Here is a 21547-nt window from a genome sequence, read left to right as displayed (position 1 = left end):
GGCGTGATCTCACTTATTGAGACACTTCAACTAGTTATACTCCAATTGCAATGTACAAGTAGCATTCTACTCCAGGTGGAATCTATCGCCTCTTGCCCTTCCCTGATTTCCCTAGCTTCCCCGCCTTTTCCCTTTCTCGTCCAAGTGCTGCGCCACCCCTGCCCTTACTGGCAAATCGTACCGCCTTGCGTACATTGAGGACTTTACCTTCCGGATCCTCCACTTCATTACCACCATCTGCGTGATCTGTGTCAATACATCCGGAAACGTCAGTAAACATGTACTTACGGGACGTCCGAGACTTCTTGGAAGGTCTTTGAGCCTCAGTCATCCGGGTTTTGCGAGCATCAGAGTTCATTTTTGATAAGAGGTCGAGGGCTGCTTTAGATTCCGCTGAGACCGAGCCTTCAGTTGGATCAAACTGTACAGGGATATCCATTGAATGTCGGTTCAGGATAGAAGGAAGGGAACACAGAACGTACTTTTCGCTTGATGCCTTTCATTTTCTTTTCTCCCTCCAATTTTCGATCGAATTTGCCCATACTGGCAGTACTAGTGCGTGACATGGCTAAAGTACGTTCCAAATCTTTTTTATGGGCTTCACGTTCAGGATTGGAGGAGGCAGAGCTTCCAGTTTTTTGCGCCCTAGCTGCATTGGCTTCATGCTGTTTTTGATTTTTTGTTACTCGGGCTTTACGCTCGTCGCGTGCAGCTTTTCGGGGGTCGAAATCGATGTCTAGAAAAGAAAATGTGAGAAATAAATGATCAACTCATTCCGAGAACTCACCAGCATTCATCGGAACCTCCGTAATCCATTGCTCTTCTACTTGCTTGTTCTTTGCATCTTTGCCCCATCTATTTATCCACTCTTGCCTCTCTTCATCCCAAACCTTCTTCTCCCTCTTCTCTTTGCTCTTACCCTGAATACCCTTAGCTTTAGCAAACTGTTCCCACTTAGTTAAAGGTTTGATCTTAGGTAACGGTTTGGTTCTAGGTAATTGAGTCGTTGGGGCTGGGAGTTGAGCAAGGGGTCCGTCTGGTGAGGAAGTAGTTGGGAGGGAAAAAAGTGCGTTGAGGAGGGCTTGAGTGCCTGTACGAGCGAGCGAGAGGAGATGAGTTTCGAGAGAAGATCTGATAGCTAATGAGTTGAGAGCCGAGATAGTCAAAGTGAGAGTACCCAGGACTTACTCGTAGCTTTCACCATCTATCGGATTCGGGTCTGTGACAGTGAGAAATCCAGCATCAACGTCTAATGGGGTGTCGGTTTCGACTTCAGTAGATTTTCTGCAATGAATTGAGCAATAGATGCGTGGTACGATTTATGAAGACGTACATTTTCTCAGCATGATCAGCCAGGATGTTAGACACATCCATGTTGAGGTGGTAGATGGAAAATATTATTCGGCGCTTACAAAATTTGCGACCTCGATAGGCGCCCGTATAGTATACTTCGATCTTCACGTTTTCAACGAGTGATAGTAATGTAATCAAGCTTCAAGTACAAGGGCCAAACCCATCGACCTATCTACAAATAGAACCACTAATCACATCCCCATAGCAGCGACCGTATCTGCATTCGGTAACATTCCTCGAGGCCCAACACCATTTTCAGCCCGTTTTGAATGTGTAACTTTGAGCGGTTTCGTAATCATCTCCAGCTCTTCCAGTAAGGTTTGGTGTCGGAAGGCCAGGCGGATATTCGGGACATTGGTCTAGAGAATTATCAGATTTCAGATTGTGCAGCGTAGAAGCTATTGACCTTATTGATATCATTTCCAGCTGAGCCCGTAACGTACCATTGTTGTCCCAACCAATGTCTTTTGATTTCCATTTCGAACCCGCTCTGGATAACGGAATTTCGAGCGAGCTCCGCAAGGGAACTCTGAGGCATTTTGTAAATCTACGTGCACGAGTTGCAAAAGTCAAATAACCTTCGATTAAGAACATTTGTGTTTGAAGTGAGGCGGCTAGACTCACATGGGCGGCGACACTGTACTCTTCGAGCAACGGTTCCTGTAATATATATAGGTTGGGAAGTACCCGAATTTCCATCACGACGAACCTTCGTAAAGTGGAACTGGAGCGGGTCATCTGTACTCAGGCTCACATTGAGTCCAACCTTGAAGAATTCCGGTAAAGGATTCCTCTCGTAAGATAGAAACAACGCATTATTGCTCAAAGGACTCATAGCGATACCGATCTGGCGCAAATAGAATAAATACTGGAGCGCAGGTACTTTTCGTAGCAATATCCCGTGTGAAATCGAATGTCCGGTCAGGAAGGCAGAAGTCAAATGGTCCGTGTCGCCTGCTTCACCGGAGTGGGGGCGAAAGACGAGTGTACCTGTTAATGAAGAAAAGGGTAGGTTAAAAAATGACGGTAAGGAATAGGTAGAGGTGGGAAGACTTACTGAACCCCCTCTGTTGTCTCCACCGATTCAAGCTTGCCATATTGGCGTACATGTAGTACGCCCTACATGCTTTCTGTTTGAATTTACGCAATACATGAAGATTCTGTGACAGAAGACTGACCAGTATGAGTACGGTGGGGACTGTTCCGTATCCCACAATCTGGGATACGGGTATTTCCTGTACAATCTGCGCTCGGTCTTAGATTCGTCATCGACTGTGTCAAACCCCACTACACGCTGTAAAAATACGTGTAACTCTGGATGGGTTCTGGGATCCTTGGTCACCTCGAATAACGGCCCAAAGACATCTTCGCAGATCAAGTATTAGAACAAAACAGCAGTTAGAGGCAGATTCTCACTTTTTATGATGTCCTCAAAAGTCTTCACTGATCCATTAGCTTTGTATATGTCGTACAATCTCGGAACCTGAATCAACCACCGAATGTTATGAGAAAATAATTTATTATTGACGACCCATTTCGCCAAATTGTCCCACTCTGAAGCAGAGCGACCGTATATGCTAAGCCGCCATTCACAGTTCTAATCAAAAAGTTGGTAGGTCATAAGAATAGAATGAATAAAGATGAGCCCTCACCTGGTACTTGCTCTGTTCCAAATCGGTCATGACCTCTACGAGAAGAAATCTATAACTTTTCAACACAGGAGACGATATGTCATACCTTTCGTCAACTCCGCAAGATACCGCCCTTGGATATAGTTATCTGTTTTGAGAAAGATCTCTCGAAGTCGCGATTCACCGATAGGATTGTATTTGAGATTGAATTTATCGAACCGATGGAATGAATCCTGATGAGCATGCATATCCAGTGTATCAATCGATAGATCATATGCCGTGAGCTGAAGAGATTCGAAGACTTGCTGTAACGTCAGTTCTTGCCCATCTCGGAAGATAACGACGTCCTACAAAGCTCATATCAGAACATGTGGATTGACAGCCTGTTTCAAAACATACGTGCGGAGTCCGTTTCATCTTCGATTTGATGAATCGGAGGAGATGTTTTTGATTCATGCTGCTCGAGTGGTGAACGTGTGTGTCGACCTTACGCACGTTGTAAAAATCGCTGTAAAGATGTGCAACTCAGTACAACTGGGGAAACATTGATGCTATTTATTTCACTGTACCGATGAGGAACACTCTGTTGAACGATCAACAGCTGTTTCCAAAATGGGTAGGGACACTGACCTTCATATCAGCTAATTCTTGGTATTCATTCATCAAGCTGTACATCGTGAACTTGCTTGATAGGTATTTGAGCCGTCTAAATGCAAAGCTTTTTGTAGGTCCATCTGAGATGACGCTGAGAACATAGTCCAGATCTTTGAAATATTCCCGCACACTGGGAATATCATAGCAAGGATCTCTAGCTTTTTCTAAAGCAATGAAAATGTGAGTTGACGCCAGCTGCAAACTGGAGAAAGAATGAACAAACTTTTTGCGGCATTATCATAAACTTGATAAACGCCGGTATCGTCTATTGCGAATTCTTTCGAATCCCCCTCAGGTATATGACATTCCTTGAAGTTAAATTCGCCTTCCGGCGAACGACGACCGTCCGAGCTGATGACCTGTTGCATGTCTGTCCAATGCCAATGCGGAGGTGGAGGTGGAGGGTATATTGCCCAACGTTCTGGAGACCAAGGCGGAGGTTGGTTTGCAGCAAAATTCGCGTCCGGCCGGACTCCAGACACGCCAGCACATTCGTCGTTCAGCCCCATGAAGTCGCCATCGTAGTCTCTCGGATTGTCACCGAGTCTCTGCCTTGATTTTGTCATATATTTATCACGGAGTTCCAGGCATTTTTGCAAAGACTGGAACATGTGTAATAGTTCGGCGCTGATTGTATCTGATGAAGAACTGCTCAGTTCCACTGGTCAAGCCAAATGAGTTGGGAGGATAAGCGCACCGTGTACAGTAGATTCTGCGACTGATTTTTCCTCGTCATCATCAGTGAATGGACTAGAACTATTCGCCTTTTCGGCCATAGCCGCGTGAAGACCAGAGATTTGTAGGCTGCCACCAGCGAAGGAAGCAGCGGGACCTTCTGAAGGAACGTCGGAGCCTCTTCGATGAGCCCAATACTTCTCTCCGATCTGTTACTAGAAAATGAGGACAACGCGTCCGAGTTACAATTGGCAGTCTCACATGCTGAAGACTTTTTTCTTCGGTGTATCCAAAGAATCCATCCCTAGTTTCAGGGATCTGAAGATGACCTGTAGAGTTTTCGCTTTGCGGGGACAAGGTTCCTGAAGGTGAGGGTGGATTCATCTGGAAGAAGTTGGAGTCTAGCACTAAAGCGCGTACTGCGAGTTTCTATCTATTCGAAGAGTCCAGGAAGAGTCGGCATATGACTCGTGAATACACTGCCGGATGTACCGCCCCGCGGCAAATTGTCCGAGGCCGTCAAATCGATGAAACCATCATCCTGAATTCTGGCCTGCGATACTATTCCGGATCCTATAGGCCTTCAGGCTCCTTCCCAAATCTCCACTGTCGAATCGAAAATTGTAATAATTTTATTCTTTTGTCCAACTCGAGATCAAGACACATGGATGCTTTCAGGAGGCTTCAAGTTCCGAGGTGCCGTTATGATTAAGTACCAGTGACTGACTGGCCCAGATCTGCAAAACCTGTAAGTAGGTCTCCCAGAGCAAGGGTACTGGCTGGAGAGCTCCCTCCAGCCAAAGCACTGAGAACAACATTTTTAACTTGCTCTGGATGCTTTGGCTGCTGGGATCGTAAGCGCAGGCTCTCAGCTCCTCTTGGAGAATCAGTCGAAAAATAGGTTTGCAGGGTTTCACGAATCTGAGCTTTACCTTTACATACCTACTGTAAGTGAGCAATAATGTCGTTCGGCAACGAGAATGCTCCATTCGTAATGAGCCTATACACTATACTTCTGTAAGGAGTCCGTCTGTCTAGGTTGACGTCGAGAGAATTATTCGATTTTGCCATCTGCTTCCGCTTCTTTCAGTATCGAAGCATCTGAAGTTGCGAAATGAATCCGAAGAGATCTGAAGAGATTCTGGACAAGATAGTTAAATGACTTTATTAGGAACATTAGAGTCTTTTACCATACTGTACATCCTCTACTTAGATTAAGGATATTTCTACTAAAGGGGCCAATCTTCATGAGGAAAAAGCGCAAAAAAACCTCGTGAAAAGTACACAGTTTTCCCTACCTCAACATTACATACGTACTTTTTGCAGCTTAACACAAATATGTTTATAAATCCACATATATGCACCTCCATGGAGATTGTAGACCTTGCGGACACCCCGGAGCAGTACCGGAGTCAAACTTATATAAGTACTTACTAAGGCGTGACATCAGAGTGACATATCGTGAAATTGAACCTCAGCTGGTTTTTTGTTGAATTCTGACCATCGTGGCGCTAGTCCTCGCAGCCTATTCGACTCGTGTATCCCTTTCTCGTCCTCGTCTTAGACATTGATTTATGCCCATAAAACACCGTGAATTACCATGGACTACAAATTCGGAGGAAAATATCTCCTCGAACAGGAGATCGCCAACGGAGGGTGCGGAACCGTTTTCCTTGGAACACATCACATCGCAGGAAAACAGGTTGCTATCAAGCTTGAACCCGCGACAGAGGGCAGACAATCTATGCGCCGTAGCAAAAGCCAGCCAGAGCTACAATCAAAAAGCAAGAAGCAGACAATAGATCCATATCCTGGTCTTTCGCCACTGACTCTCGAGTCACAGATATACAAACGTCTCATGGGTGCCCCTGGAGTTCCTTTTCTTTTGCATTCAGGAAAATCGGGTCCCTATAACGTTCTCGTGATGGATTTACTTGGTCCTTCCTTGGAGGACCTATCGCGTCGCTGTGGTCGACGTTTCAGTTTGAAAACAACATGCATGCTCGCTGTACAGTGTTTGGACAGACTGGAATATGTTCATAGTCGTGGTGTTCTTCATCGAGATGTCAAGCCCGCCAACTTTGTCATGAGTCGCACGACCCCGAGTATCGTGAACATTATTGACTTTGGCCTTGCTAAACGCTACCGCCAGCCTTTGAATGGCGAACACATTCCCTATTCTCAGCATCCTGATGCTCTTCATGGTGTCGGCACCTCACTCTATGCCTCCCTAAACACGCACTTCGGCGTAGAGACAGGCAGGAGAGATGACCTCGAGAGTCTAGCCTATATGTTAATTGGCTTTGTGCGGGGAGGGTTACCTTGGCGGAAAGTTAGAGCCACAGTTGATCCTCCACCCAATTGGCCTTCGAAGGAGTGGAATCCCATAACTCAAACTTGGAATCTAATTCGGGAGGAGAAGGTGAAAGCCGAGGTTGCTCTGCTTAGTACGTCGAAGGACAGAAGACAGCATAACCATGCACCAACTTCCTCGTCTGACCCTGCTACTCTGCTAGCTGGTTTACCAGAGGAGTTTGGCGTCTTATATCGCTATGCACGTACGCTTCAGTTCACCGACTTGCCTGACTATGAGGGACTGCGCCAGCTTTTCCGTGGCTTGGCCGAACGCGAGGGCTTCCTGGATGCAGACGGTGAATACGATGGCGTTTGGGACTGGCACGGTGTCGATATACCAGCTCCACTTGCGTCTAGTTCCGCCTCCGCGGTGCATGGTCAGGGCCGATTTTGTGAGGCATGTAATAAAAGGGCGGCTGAAGCTGCCGGAGTAGGTTCATTGGGAAAGCGAAGAAAAGAATGGGTGTAATCTGTGTTGAGTTCTCTTGTTACATTGGTCAAATTATCATCGCCCAACGCTGGTCGATGATCATAAAACTATGGTCAGTTGTTTTTGTTTTTCTATCCTTCTGACTGAGTTTTTTATCAATATCTTTAGTGACATTGCTTGTGCTTGATGGTGCATTGTGCGATGGAACAAGCAAGTCATTTTACGTATGCTGGTCCGCCTTGGACCATTCGTATGCGGCACTGCAGCCAGGGGGCCCTCCATGATGGGGAACTCCACTGTAGAATTGGACTAGCTTCCTAGCATTAGGATAACGTCTGAACTACTTGATGGATTTTGTGAGATACCAGATGATCGCACTCCGGGATCTCTTGGTTCTGTTCGAGTAATCTGGTACGAGAACATATACATACGTATACAAAAACAATGTAAAATGCTTAACAATAGCTGTCTCAAGAAGAAAACCTAAGTCTGGCCTAAATGTACTGTTGCTTTCCGGCAGTATAAACTTCATTGCCATCCTCAATGTTAGCTCGCCCATTTTGATGGCTGATTACTCCCATGATTGACCCAAATCCAACAGGTATGTTTTCCAAATGCCTGTCTGCTAGCTCTCGTAACTGGCTGCTGAGATTGTCAAATGTCTCGATCACGACCAGTGTAGAAATGTTTTCGTGCAAAAGATCATGTCTGGTTTGGAGAAGTAGGCGGTTCAAGATATTTAAATGGGTATGTTCTGCGAGGTCGTGCTGGATGATGTTGTTCAGTTGACATTTGAGTTCTGCGAAGTTGCTGCGTCAGCAACAAGAAACCAAAAATTCAAAAGAACAGCGACAAGGAAAGCATGGGAATCTTTGGCTTACCTGTGATTTCCTTGTGTAAACGTTCATTTTCTTGTTTAAGTTGCTTCTTCTCTTCGAATTCTACAAGTTGGCTATGCGTGTCGTTTGTAAGGTCAACGCGATGTCCGTGCTGCATGAAACTCTCGAGTCTACTATCTGCATAGTTCAGTTGCTCGGTAAGGCTGGGCAGTTTCTGCGAAGCCTTTTTCTTGGCTCGTATTAATTCAGTCTCAAGCTCCTTAACCTGGGCATTGTGACTTTCCAGTTCCTGATGCGGATTTTCTTCCAGTTCCTCGTCTTCGCCTTCGCTACTAAGATCTATCACAATCGTTTCATGTACCTGGGGAGTAACAGCAATCCAAATGTCCTACAATCAGTCAATTTTATCTTTGATAACAGTGTTATGTACCTACGTTACTATCACGGTCTCCAACATCCGAGTCGCGATTAGTCACTCGCGATGCACGAGCAACCCTTTGGCGACGTTGCTCTCTGTCGTATTCAAGGCAAGAAGCACATGATTTGAAGGGGCTCGCAACAGGAAGTGAATTGCCACATTTTTTATAACGTCTGCATAGCCTGGGAGAACGATTTTTATGGCCACCTTTCCGACAGGCTGAGCATGTTTTGAGACTAGAATTGCGAGGAATGCGGGCACCGCAACGACCTGCACAGGCAATGTTCATGCGATAGCGCTCGTGATAAGCCCTGATGCAGGGCTGACACCTTTTGTAAGAATAATCAAGGGGAAGAGGGTTGCCACAACTTGAGTTGGCGCAAAACCGAGTGACATTGTTTGATGGGATTTTCTTTGGACGACCAATACGCCTCTTACTCCTTCTGTTGTCAGTGCTTGGGTTTTCTTCGGGCTCGCTACTGTCGTTATCGCTACTACCTCGAGAGATTCGGACTTTGTGAAGACAGGACTGGCATGATCCAGATAAAGCCTGCGTCATAGATAGAACTTTACCGCAAAGGCATCGACGTTCTCTACTGTTCTCCACTGCAGAGCCATCTGATTGGGTAGAACGGACCACTACTGCACGACACTCTATAATTGGAGAAGTTGTACGGGGCCTCTGGAAATTGATTGATCCAATTGAGGCTTGGGCATATAGAGCAAAAGCAAACTACGGAAAGCCTTACCTTCCCTACCATTGCGGATATTTACTTCTAGTTATTGGTCAAGATGCTGTACAAGGAAGAAAAGCGAAGAGTGCAGAAATGGCACCGCGGCATCGCCGGATAAAAATTTCCTATTCGAAGTCCGGTCAACTTCTTTTCGAGGTTTTACGAAAGAAGGCATCTCGGTCGATTGAATATGCTTCACCTGAGTGGCCTTGCAAGGGATACATTATTGACGATGCCTCTTTGATCTTGGGTACATCGAATGGTGAAACCTCACTGTCGCATCATATTCTTTGTCGGTACAGGGCTAGGGTCGACAACCAGTCGATAACTTAGTCTGAGTATACTCCATATATAGTACTCGAAAGGCTTATATAATCTTCCACAACCTCTCTTGCTAACGTCCGGAATCAGCTCATGAGATAGATGAAAGCATTCTGGGGCAGCCACAAATACAGATCAGCTGAAAGACCGGTATGTATTACTCATATCCGGGTGCAGTAAGTATGTTATGCGAATTTCTTAAGACGATTGATCTGACATAGTAACACTAGGCTTGCATCTTATGCATTGAACACAACCGTCCGGGGTGTGTGCTAAGTCTGAATTATAGCTCGTGCTCATACTGTGTTACTCAACATATTGCATATTGGCACATTGCTCTTGGAGACTGGACGAGCTGCGATACAGAGTAAAGAAGAATTTTCCTACCAACGGGCTTACTTTGGATGCGCTGGACCTACAGACGAAAGAAATTCGCCCCTGGTACTTATCGTATGTGGTGAGGACTGACCTTATCCACCGATAACACGACTATACGGCTGATATCACTACAGAATGTGAGCGTTGACAACTTACCCGTGGAATATTGGTTGACGGACTCTCTTCAATCTTCTCCAATCTGTTTTAACCTCTGCTACATCTTTCGACGAGAAGTGCATTCCACCCTAGACTCAGGGTCTATTGTTCACCTTCACTGCCTATGCCTGTCCTCACACGGGAGCTACAGAATTTGGAAAATGAGGGAACGACTGAGATTAACGACCTCGAATCAAAATTTAAAGAATTAAATGCTCCATACGCCAGAGGAAAGATGTAGGATATCAGAGGAGAGGTGTCGGTCGTCCGAAGAAAAAGAATAGAAGAGTCAAACATGAAACTGCAGAAGATGTCGGGAAACCAAGAAACTACAAATGTCATTTCCAAATCTGTGATTCTGCAAGTTGGGGGATTGAAGACCATGTTATTCAATGTCAAATCAACATATCTCTCAGTCCTTGGAGACATACATACTGTTAACATACAAAATGAGCTGATCTAACAAGCCAATATCCACGACCTCGGACGCGTTTTGGCGCGTGCCAGATATGACCTTGCCCAAAATTAAATAACGCAAGAGCAGATGAACCAGACATACGATGACCTTAGATAGTAATTGAAGGACATTCTAAGCAGATGGCTAGAAAGAGTCCATATTCATATTGCTTCTGGGTCCCATTCAGGAGGTAATGTCAAAGCCTCGTCGATAATCAGGACCAAGCACTCGACACGGAGGAATTCTTGAGCGTGATCTGACCTCCAATATTGAGGATACGTTTTCACCAGATTATCACACACATGGTACTTATTCATTAAATTCATGGATATTGGTCGAAGCTACGTTTAACAGATATACTTAAGGGCGTTACAAATCTACTCATAATTAGTTGACAAAGCGTATACAGTAATGCAGAAAATGTACCGTGCCATACACCAGCTATACACCCTCTTCCATTTTACCTGCCTGGGCTTTTTCCCCTATACTCACCACGTCACCCTTACCTCCGTGCTTCTTATGCTCTATGCGTTCGTGTGCTAGCGTTTGAGCGAACTTCGATGCCGCTCGAATCTGTGGTCCCTTGACATAGAACACATAGATAGGGATCATGACCAGAGCAGCGAGAAACGCCAATAGAGTAGATGCCCATTGAAGGGAGTGGGGACCAAGATTAGAATAAACTATAGGAGTCAATCAGTCACCGAACCAACTCGTTACAATTTGAAGAGAAAACGTACGAGGGGTTGCATACATGGCGGAGACACCTGCGATGAAGTCTCTTGCGAGAGCGTTTCCGCCTGTCGCAGAGGCGGAGTAAACACCATACGCGGCGACCATATAATCGATAGTAGACATGTATATGCAGTACTATTTGCGGCGGGAGTGTGTAAGTTTTATCGAAATCGATCGAAAATCTAGGGGTGCAGATGCTTACATTGGCGATAGCGATGAGTACCGAAAAGAGCATCGGAGCGATCCAAGGCACCCTCGGAGGTCCAAACGAGGTCCAGGCGAATCCGAATAGACCGATAGCTTCCAAAGGGGCAGCTGAAAAGAACACATAAGGAGACTATTTGGTGACAGAGGAAGAGACGCCACTCACTCCATAAGAGCCACCAAAGCCTACTTTCGGGTGACAAAGCTGTCGGATCCTTTTTCATAATCCGGCGATGTTTGATTATGGGATACATGTAAGACGCGTACGCCAGAACATAACCAATGTTGATCCTGTCCATTGAAAGATTTCAGTAACTTGAAAAGAATTCAGCTAGCATGATGGATGTAAAATTAAACTAACGGAACAAATGCCAATCCAAGTTCAATCGTCCCAAAACCCCATTGTGAATATACGGGGGTGAATGCTTCCATGAAGCAAAAAATGAGCCCATCGCTGAATCCGGAAAGCAGACTGAGGCACAAAACAATGGGTTCTCGAGCGAACATTTCAAACTACGGGATGCACCAGTTAGAGTTTATACTTATGAGGATGCATATCAAGCATAACGCACAGGTCTAGCCCACGTTGCCAATACTTCCTTCATCTCGAACCGATGTTCCTTAAGTTCACCAGGTCCATAAACATCCGTTTGACCTGCTTTCCTTAGCCGCTTCGCTTCCCGGTCCAAGAGAACCGAGCTTCTCGTCTCGGAAACAAAGAAGAAGTGCACCACCTGGACAAAGCCACCGAACATGAGTTGGATCCAGAAATTCCAGTGCCAGGAGAGGTATTTTTGTATGAAGGCTCCTACGACCGGGCCGATTGAAGATCCGCCGACAGAAGAGAAAACGATGAATGCAACGGCGAACTGTTGATCATCTGCGTCCCACATATCTGCTACCTAAATTGGATAGAATGTGGACTGTACTTGATAGGACCCAATGGAAACGCTTACCATTCCTAAAGTTACGGAGCCTCCCGCCGAAGACAAACCTCCGAGGAAACGGCCTACTACGATTGTTCCATAATTCGGCGCAAGTGCGCAAGGAATTTGCCAAACTAAACGAAGCATGAGTAAATGATATCGTGAAGTATCGGGAGACTCACTGTTCACTAAAAATAAACTAGCCTGGAGAATTGGCCATCGTCCTAATTCTTCACTCCAAGGAGCCCATAGTTCACTACCAAAGGCATACGCGACCAGGAAAATCATCTGGCCAACGCGCGCTGCCTGTAGACTGATATTGAACTGGTCGGAAAGATCCTGAGCGACGTTTGGGTATACAGCCGCGTTGAAGTTCATTGAAACTTGGATGGCGAAGATGACAGAGAGAATCATCCATTTGCGCCATGTTGGAAAAGAATATCCAAGCTTGTCATAAGCTTCCTCTTCGGTGAGCTCTCGCTTTCCATCGCGACGACCAGAGCGATTTTCAACATGGGTGATGGACGTTTCCGAGGTCGAAGGTTTGGCGGTGTTGGAAGAGATCGGTTGTGGGATTGAGTTGTTGGTGGCTGTTGATGCGGTGGTGTTAGAGCCGCTAAAATTTGCCTTTTCTTTCATGGTGGAAGTGAAAGTGAATGAGCGAGATAGGTTGTATTATGGAAGCCAATTCGTCCGTTATATAAGGAGATTACCATCGGACGCGTTCTATACGTCATAGAAGCTCTTTCCCCGAGGCGAACACTTGCTTACTTTTTCGGCGAACAGAAAATCATGACTTAGAAAAAATATGAACGCATTTTGATGCTCCCATTGCAATCTGACTCCATAAGCAGTACTGTCCGGATTCTACGCATCGTAATCAGAATACATTCTGGGGTCAGGCGTGGCAGCTCAGTATGCCAGATTGGAAAAATCTTTAAGTTCAGTCTTACCATAAGTTACTGTATGCCTAGTACAACGCGTATCTCTCCGCACGGCCGAGTCCGCGTACTTCCAGGTGATTCCCCAACAAGAAAGCTTGCGAAAGATATTCGAACCGTTTGATACGCTTGTCTACAGCCTTCTATAGCATCGCAAATACTGCGTTTGTAGCGAAGATTTCCTAGACTTTGCTCTAGATCTCGAATATCGACCCCAGCGCCAATATAGAAGCCTGTTGACACATTGAGCTAGTGGCAGAGGTTGCTGGTAGGTCTTAAAAAGGGGATGGGAGACTCGATTGGCCATGGATATTGACCAGTGCACGTCCTAACATTGACAATAAATGCCATGGATCCAAGCGGAGAGCAGAGGGTTTATGGAGAGTAGCCTAGCGGATTTAGGCGCCAAGCCAAGGCTTTTTAAGCGCTGAGAGTTTTGCCGTAAGCGTCATTGTCGATATCAGAATTGCTGTCAGTTTTATTGTTACAGGTGTCGAGAGGTGACGAGATACTCATGATCAGACTCTGATACTTGCTTCCATCGCAATGAGCGAATCCCCTGCTTCAACGGCCACGGCTCCCATAGGCCAAAATCTCACTGTAAAGTCGTCCTCCGACGAAGTGCTCAAGCGGACATTGGAATGGTGCCGTTTGAATGCTGGTCTTGTATGAATTTACTTTCCATACCTCCCTCGTTATAACAAGATATCTCCCCACAGGCATGCGAACTATGCTTAAAAAACCGCCTGGTATGTATGAACAACATCACTTGTCCTACGAGCCTCCCAGAAGGGCCTTCTGCAGCATCGGACGTTGGGGCAATATATCAACACAATGTTCGGTGTAGGACGTGCACGGTCCTCAGAATGCAGTGCTCAAGAGAAGTGGCGGAGCACCGGTGGAGACTACAGCAGACGATGGGCTTGAATGAATTAGATCTTGGGGTCAAATTGGACATGGAGAAAAAGTTAGTTTCCAATGGAAATGCAAGTGGCAATGAGATTGTGCTTTCTGCTGGTCCGGACGTACATGCGGTGAGTGCGCTTCCTATTGATGACAGAACAAAGAAATCTCATGTATATCCCGAAATCAGTCAAATAAACCACAAAACTTGCAAACTAGCGTCGTTCATAATCCTTTGCCATCCTCGTCTTCTTCCAAAAAACTCCCTCGCCCGGATCCAGGACCAGATCCGAATTCTTTCCCCCAATCTATGCAACTCATTACACATGCCCCCGGTCTATTATCACTTTTCACACAGAAGTATACAGAAATCCAGCAACAATTGCAGATCTTTCAAGCGCGCAATAACGAGCTTGTCAAGGAGAACCAGAAGAAAGGAATTAAGCTGGCTGCTTTGGAAGCGGAGCTAGCTTTTACAAGAAATATCTCAGAAACTCACACCCGCCTTGGCTTGACCGGCGCTGGGAATATTTCGAAGCAGGTCATGAAAGAGGGGGAGGCACGGCCGCATCCTCAATACTTGCACGAACACATACAGAGATCATCTAATTCTTCTAGAGATGGCCAGACAAAACATCAAATTATTTCATTGGAAGGCCAATCCGCAGATCAAAATGCGTCTTCTAAAACATTAACCCCCCAATCTATGGAGGATGCTCCAGCGAGATTACAATCTCTGGTGTTGAAGCATACTCAAACAATACGGGAATTGGATGCCCAATACGACACGCGCCTTGAGGATCTTGTGCGACAAAAGGGTGAATTGGAGACAAAGCTGTCTTCATTGCAAATTCAGTACGATGAGACGATAAAATGCATGGAGCTTCTTAAAGATTCGCATGTTGATGCGCTTTTCGAGAAAGAGAGAAGTCTTTCTGCGTGTGAAAAATCCCTTGTTCAAGCTAGAGAAGACAACCGATTGCTTTCTGAACGACTGAGAGGTGTGTAGTTGCTCCTGTTTTGCATCATTGTCGATCCTTGAGAGAATACGCCTTAGATTACGAGAAAATGCGGACACTCGAAACAATACCTGATGAGCCTTCGAATGTCAACAAGGATGAGGGCAGATTTAACCACAGGGAAGCGGAATCGTTCCGGGAACGTTTCCTTGACTTGAAGGAAAAGTACAAGATACAATCCCGAACCTTGACAGGCCAGTCGTCTCACTGCGCTTTCGTCGCGCTATTGATATAAACTGGTTACATCCTAGAGTACCGTCTCGAAGAAACCACTGCGCTCCAAAACAACCTCATAGAGCACGCCAACATCCAAGTCCTTGTCCGACTACTCCACCTCGCAAGGGCAGACTTTGCTGCTAATCAAATCACTAATGAAGATATGCTTCAGACTTGTGACAATTTATGCACTCAGCTCAGTGCTATCGCAGAAAGACGACTAGAGCGGGTTCCGATGGGGTTTGAGGCAATCCGGGGTGTGATGGTTGGTAAGAGTCGAAGTCAAAAGCGAACGCGACCGCGATCGTGGGATACGGCTAAGCAGGTACAAGTTATGAAAAGCGATGAGGCGGATGAAGAGTCGCTGTCAAAGCGGCTGAAATTGGGGTCGGAATGAAGCGTTATAGAACTAAAGCTATGAATGTTTACTATGTATATCTATTATTTATTACTGCTAAGTACGTTGTCCACTGAGCTCGAGTATAGGCTCCTTGTGTACATAGTAACTTGTAAATCTACTAAGAAGCCGTGAGAAATGCTTTGCTTGAGCGGGCGGCAGGGCCTCTTTTATTTAAGCACTTTGACTTATTTCCTCAACGTCGGATTAGACGGGCGTACTGCGGTATGGGCTCAAAAGCTCAGAAAGCCTGTGACCAATGTCGATCTAGGTCTCTATGCGGTTCAAGAACTGATAGAACTTTTACTGATTCGTATGTGCAGGAAGAGTTAAGTTGGGCAATTGGTAATGATATCGTTATGCTAAACAAAATTATCTCCAAATAGTCAAATGTGAGCAACATGGGTCTACGATTCAAGGATTCTCTTACTCTCACCATTAGGTGACAGTAACAATCTTCAGGAGGGGATACCATGTACGAAATGTGTCATCGCAGAACTACAGTGTACATATACCTACATGCGAAAGGTACGCGACCTCGACACATCGTGTATGTTAAATGCAACCGAATTTCGTTAGAAACGAAAACCCAATATTGCCAAGACTCAGTCCTCTCAGTCCTTCGACCCACATTCGTTGATAGAGGAAATACTTTCTTCCGCCGCTTATACTCTACCTTCAGATACTACAATCGTCCACGACATCATCGTCTCCCTCGCGAATTATGCCCGATCAGTGGATAATGAGTTGAAACGTTTGCGAAAGGCCATGATGGGTGATGAATCCTCGCTTACTCTTGGGAATCCATCATCACAGCTGTTTGGTTCTTCGCCTTCAGATACCAATATGTCAGGGGAAGATTCCTCCTCGGATGACGACGACGTTAACGAGGAAACATTTAAGAAAATAACCTTGGGCCATTCAAACGTTCGACATTTCGGCAAATCCAGCAATATGAGGTTTATACACGATATCATAACCAATGCAACAAAAAACAACCAACCTTTAGATTTTACACAGCACGATTTGTATCTGGCGCGTTTCAAGAGGCCTGAGTATTGGGGCTTAGATATGGTCAGTAATATGCTCAGAGCATTTATATTCGATCTCATCATGGCTCAGTGGAAATTTCAACCGGAAATTGCTGCCCCGATATACACCTTTCCAGAAATCGACCTCTTATGGGACTTGCTGCGTATCTACTTCACCGAGGTTGCGCCATACTTTCCTCTACTTCATCGACCCACCTTCGAAAAAGCTGTAATCAACGGTCGACATCTTCTCGACCACAGTTTTGGTGCCCTGTTGTTAGCTGTCTGCGCTGTTGCAGCCCGTGACTCTCAGGATCCTCGGATCTTGAAGCAAGATACAAAAATCACGGCGGGATGGCAATGGTTTTCCCAGATCCGGCTAGTTCGCCCCAATTTCGTTGAACCCACCTCAATACATGAGCTGCAGCTGTATTGTGTAGGTTAACTGTTCATAAAGTTACACTGGTTTCACTGGATGCTGACAAAATATCAGGTAGCTTATTTGTACTTGCGGCAAACGAATATGTTTGACTCGGCCTGGTCATTGGTGGGATTAGGTTTACGACTTAGCCTAGATAGAGGAATACATCGCCTGAAAACTAACAAATCACGGGATGCAGAGAGCGAGCTGTGGATACGTATCTTTTGGATTCTTCGGAATGCAGATGTACTCCAAGGACTAAGTTTGGGACGCCCTGCAGCGATAGATTCAGAACAGTAAGTCTTTCAAAAGAAATAATATCTTGAGTGGTTGTCTACTACTAAGCTTACTTGGGTTCTAGTTTCGACTTAGACAGGCCTGTTGAATGTGACGATGAATATTGGGAGAAAACAGAGCATAATGAAGGCTTTACACAGCCCCCTGGAAAAACTTCTGGGCTCAGCTTCTTTACACACTACAACAAACTTGTGGATATTGCTGCATCAGTGCAAAGAAGCGTAGTATGTTGAAACTATTCATACAGACCTCGATTCATCAATTTTTGTAGTACTGCGTCAACGAGGTACCTGAATACAAGGATGATAGTCTTACTGCTGTTGAAAGGAATCGGAAAAAGGCGATGCAACACGACTCTGCCCTAAATCATTGGTTAATGTCACTTCCCGAACATTGTATGTACTTTGTCTATTTCTCCAGCTTCGTGGGCTATCATCTTATATTTAGTACGATGGGACCCAAACCAGCCAGACAAAATCCGTTTAAATCATTCAGCCATTCTTTATACAACCTTCTATTGGATTCAGCGTATGCGAAAACTCATATTTAATGTTCACTTTTTCTAACGACGTCTTGGAAGTGCAACTCCACAAAAACTTCCTGTTCCGCCAGGCTTCCGCTTCCGATAATCAGCAAGGCTTCCCTTCGTTCGCTATCTGTGCCAACGCAGCGAGATCTACGGTCAGAATATCACAAGTATTGCATCAGAGGTCAAAGAATCGTTTCGAAGTTTTGGTGCGTGTATGCTGTTAAGTGACAGATCATACGAAGCAACATATCTTTACAGCTCAACATTGCCCACTGCGCTACATTCTTGAATTTGATCCTGTGGAGACATAGGCAAGGAACTGGTCCTACGCCTTACGCAGATATCAAGGTTGTAAGGTCCGATGTGACAAGCATAGTTGAAATGCTCACAAATGCTGATCCAAGGCAAGTTTGGTCGATCTTTGAACCTGAATACATTTCACCTTGCCCTTAGTGCCCAAACAGTTGGACGTGTCGCGCAAGTGTCTTTCATCCGCACAGAACAAGAAATTCCTTAATATAATTGCAACAGGGATAAGCTTAAGGCTTTCATTTCTGCAGGAGGTCTTCTATCGAATGTTTCCGTCGAGTCGGCCCCAACATCAAAAAGAATGAGGAGAGACGATATGGATGATATGGACGATTCTTCGGTCGAGCTGAATTTCGAATCACAACTGAATATCCCAGAAATTGAACAACGACGTTTGGCTGGAACTCAGCGTGTTGCCTCGTACATGACGAATAGTCAAATCATGATAGACCCCAGCGAGGTTTCTGTCCTAAGTGATTTTCATTTTGAATCTGCAGAAGGTAAAAGCACTAGCGGCTTTATCGGCGCACAGACACCTCGTAGCAGCTTCACTTCTGCCATACCTGCCAGTCTCGCCACCGATCCAGCAACGCTCGGCGCACATGAAGAGACCCTTCAAATCCAGACTGCCCATTTTACTGATACTTATGGTCAGTTTCTTTTGGAATTAGGCATAAACGATCTTCCCCCCTTTTTTAATATCTTTCACATTTATAGCCAGTGATAAGGGGTCGGATGCGAGCGGGTCCCATGAATCCTCCGTAGGTTCAGTCGATATTGACAGGTGTGTTTCAAGAAAACGGGGAATCCGCTGAATAGGTCAAATGTTCATCATCTTCCTCAGCATGCAACATGACTGGGACAGTTTCATGAAGAACGTTGACGAAGTTTTATTGGCCATTGGATTGAACTAGTAGTCACCTGTAGTCACATCACTGATGAAGTAGTCCTTAGTATGTATACCATGTATGATATTTTTTCAATGTATCACGATTCTGAAAGGCCGTTTCAACCTCTCTTGCCGCAACTCTACATACTGTAGTACATTGCATTGACGCATTAATGACATCCCATATTCCTCTCCGCATCGCTGTCGTTCAGTTCTCTCCCAAGGTTACTATGATCATTATATCTTCTGTAAAATGAAGTTGATTAAACACGACTGATTTGCCAAAGATAGGTCAGGTTCAGGTCAATGTGGCAAGAGCGAGAGAACTATGCCGCCAGTAAGTGTTGAACGTTGAACCCTCACCCTTATCCCAACTGTTTGTAATGAATTTTCTCCCAAAGATTGAAGCCTAGATCTATAGACCTGGTATGTTTACCAGAAATGATCATGTCTGGTCAGTCGTGAAGAGTTCTATTCGACCGAAATTGACTTCGTGGCATCACCAAAAGGTTACAATTTCCAAGATGCTCAAGCGATCTCTCCATATCTCGAACATCCAAAGAAAGGGCCAACCTCTCAATTTTGCTCAGAATTAGCTGGTCGACTGAAATGCTATGTTTTCGCTGGATATCCTGAAAAACTTACGGACGAAGAAGCACCGTTGTCAAAGGAAGAATCAACAAGCGAAGCTGGAAATTCGCAAACAGTGGGCGCAAACAGTGCCGTCTTGTATGGTCCTAACGGAGAATGGGTTGGACACTATAGAAAGACGAATCTGTTTGTCACGGATAAGAGTTGGGCAAAACCAGGTGAATTGGACATACATCTGTGGAGGCGTGCACTTACTCTATGACTCCTCAATAGGAACAGGCTTCGCCACTTTTCTTCTTCCTTCTCCCTTACGCACTCTTAGCTTTGGTATCTGCAATGATCTCAATGTTTCTGACTCTGATATATGGACTCCTGAGGATGGGCCTTATGAAATTGCAGACTACGCGCTCTCACAGAACGCAAACATACTCGTACTTCTTAATGCATGGTTAGATTCTGGAAAGGAAGAGTTTGAAGATACAGATTGGGATACGCTCAATTACTGGGCAGCACGATTGAGGCCTCTTTGGGTCAATAATCTTGCGGGTCCCAACACTAATGAAATTGTCGAAGAAGATAATGAGAATGCGAACGGAAAAGAAATGATAGTGGTTGTATGCAATAGGACAGGCGAAGAGAACGGTAATTCACTATTTCTTGTTCTGGTAGACATTTTCATCACCGTGCATCGTAGGAAAGACATTCGCAGGCTCCTCCGCAATATATAGCATGCGTCAAGGTTATGGTCGGCCCAAGCTTCTAGATATGATGGGAAGGAAAGAGGAAGGAGTACGGGTTTGGAACATTCTCGTATAAACGCAAACTCAAGGCTGGACGGTACGAGTGCTTCTTTTGATATGATGCATCTCTGAAATCTTGTCACTAGGCGTATATATTTATCTAACCACCTGCTTGTAACACTTATGTCGAAGTAAACTGTGCAAGCAGTGCCTAAACGTAGCCATATTTGGGTAAGAATAGCACCGTGAAGGTAGTGCTCATTGTCCATTCCTGCAGAAAACCGTATCCACTTAATGTCAAGTCCATGGCCACCTCGTGTCATTGTTCATTATTCACTTTCTCGCCTGAAGCAGTAATATTCCTTAGGCCATTCTTGATTCTTGTATTTTGACTACCGAGTCGTATAAAGGGCACATCCTCTCCACTCATTCTTCCCTACGGGCGCGTTTTCAATTTCCCTCAACTTTCGTTGCACGCTTCGTTATTCTCAAAAAAAAGAACCGAAACGAGTAGCTATGTATACCCGAGGTCGCGGTCGTTCCGTCACAAGTACAGAGTGGGGGTGTCGACGCTGGTATCGTGCTGGCGATGATGTCGTCGTTTGGGAACGGAATACCGATGGAACACCCTATGGGATGGCCACTTACCGTTGCTTGGTCGATCGTAAGTGATCCTAAAACATTCGCGATTAATATCCTGAAAGAACTCCCTAGACGAAAGCACTGCGCATCGAAGAGTCAGCAGTCATGTTTTCTTTGTTGTTCGGTTCTGTTAAAGCTGATGGATCCATTGTGTAGCCTTATAGAGGGTCGGCGACTATCCCGAGATACTGGGATTGTCTCTCTTTTGACCTTTCACGCCCTCACGCCCAACGATATTAATGTCTTCCCCGACCTTTTACGCCCTCACCACAACGATATTAATGTTTTTCCTTCGAGGAACACTCCAACGCCATCTGTTACGATTCGGTTCACATGTACTAGACTAGCCTTCATTG

At 45.3% G+C, this 21547-nt stretch overlaps 8 protein-coding genes across 8 annotated transcripts; 4 read left to right on the top strand and 4 right to left on the bottom strand.

Moving 5' to 3' along the window:
- Nucleotides 1-82: 82 nt before the first annotated feature.
- On the bottom strand, nucleotides 83-1374 carry C8R40DRAFT_1160327 (ribosome biogenesis regulatory protein-domain-containing protein; the record flags this gene model as incomplete). The annotated part of the gene is made up of 6 exons (XM_046230001.1): nucleotides 83-246; nucleotides 289-421; nucleotides 483-736; nucleotides 788-1131; nucleotides 1189-1284; nucleotides 1334-1374. The coding sequence occupies 6 exons, from the start codon at nucleotides 1372-1374 to the stop codon at nucleotides 83-85; spliced, it is 1032 nt and encodes a 343-aa protein (XP_046087183.1).
- Nucleotides 1375-1544: 170 nt separating this feature from the next.
- On the bottom strand, nucleotides 1545-4697 carry C8R40DRAFT_1043220 (AMP deaminase; the record flags this gene model as incomplete). The annotated part of the gene is made up of 15 exons (XM_046224152.1): nucleotides 1545-1712; nucleotides 1760-1900; nucleotides 1978-2013; nucleotides 2063-2343; nucleotides 2411-2472; nucleotides 2532-2718; nucleotides 2770-2950; nucleotides 3006-3040; nucleotides 3091-3331; nucleotides 3384-3492; nucleotides 3554-3567; nucleotides 3615-3802; nucleotides 3862-4275; nucleotides 4336-4522; nucleotides 4575-4697. 15 exons carry the CDS (start codon nucleotides 4695-4697, stop codon nucleotides 1545-1547), a joined length of 2367 nt encoding a protein of 788 aa, XP_046087182.1.
- Nucleotides 4698-5770: 1073 nt separating this feature from the next.
- On the top strand, nucleotides 5771-7492 carry C8R40DRAFT_149370 (kinase-like domain-containing protein). Its single transcript, XM_046234175.1, has 2 exons — nucleotides 5771-7210; nucleotides 7267-7492. Exon 1 carries the CDS (start codon nucleotides 5914-5916, stop codon nucleotides 7135-7137), a length of 1224 nt encoding a protein of 407 aa, XP_046087181.1. The 5' UTR covers nucleotides 5771-5913; the 3' UTR covers nucleotides 7138-7210; nucleotides 7267-7492.
- On the bottom strand, nucleotides 7487-9560 carry C8R40DRAFT_149595 (uncharacterized protein). The gene is made up of 5 exons (XM_046234176.1): nucleotides 9289-9560; nucleotides 9105-9214; nucleotides 8372-9037; nucleotides 7980-8298; nucleotides 7487-7897 (listed from the first exon to the last, which is right to left on the bottom strand). Exons 2-5 carry the CDS (start codon nucleotides 9114-9116, stop codon nucleotides 7593-7595), a joined length of 1302 nt encoding a protein of 433 aa, XP_046087180.1. The 5' UTR covers nucleotides 9117-9214; nucleotides 9289-9560; the 3' UTR covers nucleotides 7487-7592.
- A 1282-nt stretch (nucleotides 9561-10842) lies between these two features.
- Nucleotides 10843-12905, bottom strand: C8R40DRAFT_1043454 (multidrug efflux pump of plasma membrane; the record flags this gene model as incomplete). Its single annotated transcript, XM_046224164.1, has 8 exons — nucleotides 10843-11084; nucleotides 11142-11271; nucleotides 11339-11451; nucleotides 11507-11631; nucleotides 11702-11853; nucleotides 11913-12242; nucleotides 12297-12400; nucleotides 12449-12905. 8 exons carry the CDS (start codon nucleotides 12903-12905, stop codon nucleotides 10843-10845), a joined length of 1653 nt encoding a protein of 550 aa, XP_046087179.1.
- Nucleotides 12906-13617: 712 nt separating this feature from the next.
- On the top strand, nucleotides 13618-15854 carry C8R40DRAFT_149754 (uncharacterized protein). The gene is made up of 5 exons (XM_046234177.1): nucleotides 13618-13873; nucleotides 13927-14241; nucleotides 14301-15111; nucleotides 15168-15323; nucleotides 15383-15854. Exons 1-5 carry the CDS (start codon nucleotides 13754-13756, stop codon nucleotides 15487-15489), a joined length of 1509 nt encoding a protein of 502 aa, XP_046087178.1. The 5' UTR covers nucleotides 13618-13753; the 3' UTR covers nucleotides 15490-15854.
- A 13-nt stretch (nucleotides 15855-15867) lies between these two features.
- C8R40DRAFT_1100708 (fungal-specific transcription factor domain-containing protein) lies at nucleotides 15868-19334 on the top strand. The gene is given in 17 exon segments (XM_046227916.1): nucleotides 15868-16014; nucleotides 16029-16032; nucleotides 16129-16134; nucleotides 16185-16270; nucleotides 16322-16816; nucleotides 16865-17209; nucleotides 17267-17490; nucleotides 17556-17715; nucleotides 17763-17886; nucleotides 17939-18019; nucleotides 18072-18226; nucleotides 18279-18424; nucleotides 18474-18497; nucleotides 18552-18802; nucleotides 18862-18979; nucleotides 19047-19113; nucleotides 19174-19334. The coding sequence occupies 15 exon segments, from the start codon at nucleotides 15970-15972 to the stop codon at nucleotides 18870-18872; spliced, it is 2157 nt and encodes a 718-aa protein (XP_046087177.1). The 5' UTR covers nucleotides 15868-15969; the 3' UTR covers nucleotides 18873-18979; nucleotides 19047-19113; nucleotides 19174-19334.
- Nucleotides 19335-19391: 57 nt separating this feature from the next.
- On the top strand, nucleotides 19392-20625 carry C8R40DRAFT_1043049 (carbon-nitrogen hydrolase; the record flags this gene model as incomplete). Its single annotated transcript, XM_046224138.1, has 6 exons — nucleotides 19392-19442; nucleotides 19506-19555; nucleotides 19620-19672; nucleotides 19728-20027; nucleotides 20083-20451; nucleotides 20504-20625. The coding sequence occupies 6 exons, from the start codon at nucleotides 19392-19394 to the stop codon at nucleotides 20623-20625; spliced, it is 945 nt and encodes a 314-aa protein (XP_046087176.1).
- Between the last annotated feature and the right edge of the window lie 922 nt (nucleotides 20626-21547).

Source organism: Lentinula edodes (genome assembly GCF_021015755.1).
Source record: "Lentinula edodes strain Le(Bin) 0899 ss11 chromosome Unknown C8R40scaffold_14, whole genome shotgun sequence".
Lineage (NCBI taxonomy): Eukaryota > Fungi > Basidiomycota > Agaricomycetes > Agaricales > Omphalotaceae > Lentinula > Lentinula edodes.
Note: the sequence above shows the minus strand (reverse complement) of the source record. Positions and strands in the feature narration are given on the sequence as shown.